Source organism: Xiphophorus maculatus, chromosome 5 (genome assembly GCF_002775205.1).
Source record: "Xiphophorus maculatus strain JP 163 A chromosome 5, X_maculatus-5.0-male, whole genome shotgun sequence".
In the NCBI taxonomy this organism is placed as follows: Eukaryota; Metazoa; Chordata; class Actinopteri; order Cyprinodontiformes; family Poeciliidae; genus Xiphophorus; species Xiphophorus maculatus.
The window spans coordinates 11,377,711-11,382,500 of record NC_036447.1 but is presented as its reverse complement, the minus strand read 5'-3'; the positions used below and the strand labels follow the sequence as shown (position 1 = coordinate 11,382,500).

The 4,790-nt window shown below is 36.6% G+C and overlaps 1 protein-coding gene across 5 annotated transcripts in view; it reads left to right on the top strand.

Moving 5' to 3' along the window:
- LOC102219340 (circadian locomoter output cycles protein kaput-like) overlaps nt 1-2,316 on the top strand; it is a 22,873-nt gene extending 20,557 nt beyond the window's left edge. For all 5 annotated transcript variants that reach the window (XM_023333984.1, XM_023333983.1, XM_023333985.1 and 2 more), the window contains one exon: nt 1-2,316. This exon is cut by the window's left edge and continues 145 nt beyond it. In XM_023333984.1, the coding sequence (XP_023189752.1) occupies nt 1-185 (185 nt within the window). In that variant the 3' untranslated portion in view covers nt 186-2,316.
- The last annotated feature ends 2,474 nt before the right edge of the window (nt 2,317-4,790 follow it).

Genomic DNA, 4,790 nt, shown 5'->3' with positions numbered 1-4,790 from the left:
AACAGCATCAACAACAACAGCATCAACAACAGCAGCAGCAGCAGCAAAGGCAACAAAAGCAGCAGCAGACGCAGCAGAAGTCTCACCACCAGAGGCACCAGCAGCAGCTCAAACCACAGCCGCAGAAACAGCAGAAAGCCTCGTCATCACACAGGACTGACGGTGTTAACCACCAGCACCAATGACTCCTGGAGGAAAGCTGTAGGAACTGCTGTTCATGTCTATGTGGGTCTTCTGGATGTCACAGACCTCTTCTTCCCTCCAAAAAAATGATCGCCTTCCCTTCCTTGATTTGAGAGATTTTTACTCCTAGGAAAGAGGGAAAGTTCAGAGTTCGTAAGGAACTCTGTGACAGCCATCGCTGAGGCTTAAGGAAAGAGAAAGTTCCTGTTTTCCTCTTCAGAGGTAGAATCACAAGGGAACTTCAGTGTCTATGGAGACTTTGAAAGGAAAATAGAAATACACCGTACGCCGATGATTATGGACTTTTTTTTTTGAAAGAGTCTGACTGTGTACAGATTTACTGTATGATAAAAAGAAAACCTGTAAATATCCAAGTATAGCCTAACAGAAAACAAAACCATAGTATTTTATATGACTGCATGGAAAGAATAACTGTACGCTTTTATTAGTTGCTTTTGGAAACAGAGTTTTTACTTTTTCGTGGTTTCTGGTCAAACAGAGCAGTGATGTGCTCTCTAAGACCCCCTCCCCGTTCTCTTGAAAAGAAAAAAAAAACAAGTCCAGAACAAGGCTTTAAAGTCTTTTGGTGTATTTAAAAAAAAAAGAAAAGAAAAATAGGAAGGATTGGGCTTGGGTGTTTTTTTGTAGAAGGTGCTTTTAAACACTGTGTCTCCAGGACAAAAATGGATCCTTTTACCTTTGTAATTACAAACTATGTTTGACAAGAAGCTAGAAGAAAGTAGATTACAGTCTAACTGAATTATTTGCAGGATAATTTCTGTACGTATAACGGGTTTAGTGATTCTAAGTGCCAATAACATAGTGAATTGTGTTGTTTTTTATTTTAAATTACAATATTCAAAGCAGTATATATATATTAAAAAAAAATATATATATATATATATATATATAAATATATTTTCCAAAAATATATTACCCCTAATAACAAAATTCATGCATATGTATATAGTAGGGATTATTTTTTACCAGTCAGAGAGAGCCCTATACGTGACAAACAGTATATCCTCAACCTCCTGACAACTTCAGCACTTAATGTGGTTGTGTAAAGAAATATCACTGTTAAAACCTTTTTTTTAATTTGTAATCTGTGGTGTGATTCCGTGAGCTAATGTGCGTTTTTGATAATACAATCCTCATGTGCATGACTCGGAGCGAGCGTATCTTGTAGTGGGCGTGTTCGTTTGGCCCTCGTGTCTTATGATGTTGAACTTAGTAAGGGTTTGAAGTTGCTGGATGGTACTTGTCCTCTCAGGAATGCGGAAAGTTGTTTTCTTGTTTTTGCTTCTGCCTCAGTCTGGAACCAGACCAGGAAGGATTAGGCAGTGATGCTTCACAGACCAGAGGAAGTGGCGTTTATAAAGGGTGCGGCGTCTGTGTGGAAAATTTGACCTTAATTTCAAAAAAGCCCTCCTTGTTTTCTTACTGGCATCGAATACAAGTGCATGAACACGCAGTAGGCATGGGCCAGAATAAGCTTCTCACTGTATGTGACGTAACTACACCAAAACCCTTAAAGTGTATGACATGAACTAAATTATTTTCTTGAAAAATAATTATTTTTAGTATCAAAATCTAATCTATTGATACTTTCAGTTCTCTTCCAGTGTTTTGCCAAAGTTTGGGTGGGACCAAACTTAGCATCCTGAAAATTTCAGAAATGAAATATTTATAAATGATCATGGTTAAACATATTTATGCTATAAATATAGGATTTAAGAAATGGTTCTTACAGATACACACGGTTCCTACCTCTAAACCGTATAACTATTCTCTGTTGAATTAAGCAAAAATGTTAACAAACACCCATAAGCTTTAGTCATTTTTCAAATTAACTGTCTTTATGCACATAATATTATTACTGTTTTCCCATTCCCCCTTTTATAAGTTAACACTGAGAGTACAACAAGCTGATATTATGTGGCTTATTAGTCAGGCTGTCTGCTCCACTAGTTAGCCTGCAGTCCGCTGCTTTACAGACTTGCTGCTACAGACTTTTGTAAGAACCATGATGGAAATCGTAAATGGCCCATGCCTAAACTGATAAAACACAAAGCCTTACCAAATATATTTTGTCTAGTTTCTAGTGCAAATGTCTTATTACACTTGAAATAAGACAAAACTAACTTACCAGTAACTTCAAGACATAAAATCTTGTTTTAGGTTAATAGTACTAGTTCCATTGGCACATTTTTTAAATAAATTTTTTAAATATTATAAGTGGAAATATCTGCCAGTAACTAGTGATATTATTTTTATATTGAGGAATTAACCTAAAACAAGCGTCTATATCTTGCTGAAAAGTGACTTGGAAGTTAGTTCTGTCTTATTACACGTGTAAAAAGATATTTTCTATAGAAATTAGACAAAAAATACTTGGTAGTATTTTGTGTTTTTGTAGTGTAAAATAGAGGAGGACAAATGGTTAAGGAGTGAGCTCTGGTATTACAGTGGGGGGGAAAATCCTAAAAATGACCCTAATTTTAAATTTAATGACTTAGGTGGATTTTTTCCTAGCGGTCATTAGTGTTTCATCCTTCCTTCTTTTCATAGGCCTCAGAAACTCTCATGCAGTCCACTTCACTTGTATCTCAGTTCTTAAATGGCAGTTGAAAGCAGAACCGGGCCTGGGTCCATGCATAAAGGCGGCGATGGAGTTTTGGCTCAGTCTGTGTGTACTACAGCGATAAGCCATATCTAACAGAGAAAAAAAGCCTCGGAGCAAAGGAGCTTGTAGTCGTTGGCAAAGGAGCGTCTAGAATGTGTTGTTTTGCCTGAGCGTAGGAGGCTGCAGTGTGTGTGTGTGTGTGTGTGTGTGTAGAGTCTTCGTTCCTTGATCCTACTTCTTGTATCAGTCGGGGGGTGACAGTATTTGCTGCCTCCCTGGAGATAGCCAATCAGTTCTTGCGTTGCAGTATAAAGAAGTGATGTTTTTTGAGAATCATCCGTGTTGTTGCGAGACTGCATGGGAGAGAGCTCAAACTTGATAATGTGGGTCGTGTGAGAGAGACTTTGTATGGTGACTTTTAGTGTAACCCAGTATATTTTCATAGAAAACATGTGTGACTGAAGAAGTGTTGGGAGTGTGGGGGGGCAATAGGCAATGCAAAGCACTGGTTTGATCGCAGAGTTACAAAGAAGTTCACAAAAAGCTCCCATTAGATGATAAATACAAAAAAACAGAAGTAGATCATTTGAAAAGCAAAGATCCTGCTTGAGCAAGGTCTTCCACCCATAACAACAAAGAGCCTCTATAGCGTGAATGTGTGTAGAGCTTGAAAATGGATCTAGTTTGTGACACTGATACCCAGCCCAAAGAATGTAAAGGTGTTTTGTAAAGACTAATGGATGTTGTACATTTTGATTCTGGAGAATTTTTTGACTGGCTTTGTTATGAAGGAAATGGAGGGGAATGAAAGAGAGCTCATCAATCACTAGTTTCCACATAACGAATCTGAAAAAGAAGAAAAACAATTTTTAGTGTCTTTTTAAAGTTATTGTCAACTAGTTTTGGATGTTTCACCATCACAAATGTTTTTGGTTTTTTTTTAGGAATGATGTATGTCTGACATTTGATTTGGGAAGTTTTAGAAAAAAAGCTGTTGAAAATCGAAGTGTTGGATTATTGATGGCCGATGGCATTGACAAGACAGCCACATCCCGTTCCCTTCCGCCTTCCCACACAGAAACAGCTATCACTTTTCTTCTTTCAAACCACCCTTCTGTTAAGAGTGTAATTCTAGTATAATACTGTACACAGACACAAAGCTAAGAACACCAGTATTCAGTGTAAAATGGTGCTATGCTTCTACTTGTACTGTACGTATGTAAATCCCTTCTTCTGTGCTCCTTTTATCTACCCCAAAGTCAAATGTAATAATAATTATAATAATAATCCATATTTTGAAGCAAAATGTTTGCAATTACTATAATCCCCCCTGTCCCATCTTGGTCAATTTGAGAAAAAAAAAACAGTTGCAAATATTAAACACGACACCTGAACTTGAATTTCTCTCATTGTCTGTGTCTTTGTTGCATTTTTAACACCTATTTTGTAGTATTTTATAGTATTGAACATACAGTTTGGCAACAAAAACAGAGAGAAAATAGGAAGAATTTGCCCACCGTACAAATTTAGTTCCACACTTGCATATTTCAGATCAATAAACAAAGCTTAAAATTAAAATAGCGGCATGAATAAGGAGGCAGTTTTCATATTCGGATTTTAATTACGGAAAAAAACTGCCCCTTTGTTACAAAATAAATGACTTCATTGCGAAATTATGGATTATATAATTCAATAACTTAGTTATCTATTTTCAAAAGCAGCACATCATGCTCTGATATAAAGAAATTTAAGAACAAATGAGACTATTAGGGTACAAAGAAACTAAAAGAGACACTATTCACAAATAGAGACAACATGAAACAGTGATTAATTGTGGAGTTCCTGCTTTACCAGAAATAGCTCTGAAACTGAGATAAGCATTGGGTGTTTTCTTTTTGTGATAGAACAGCTATTAGTTTTATCCCAAACCAATACACTTTTTCAAGTCACCAAAACACACAAAATGACAAAGACTGCAGAC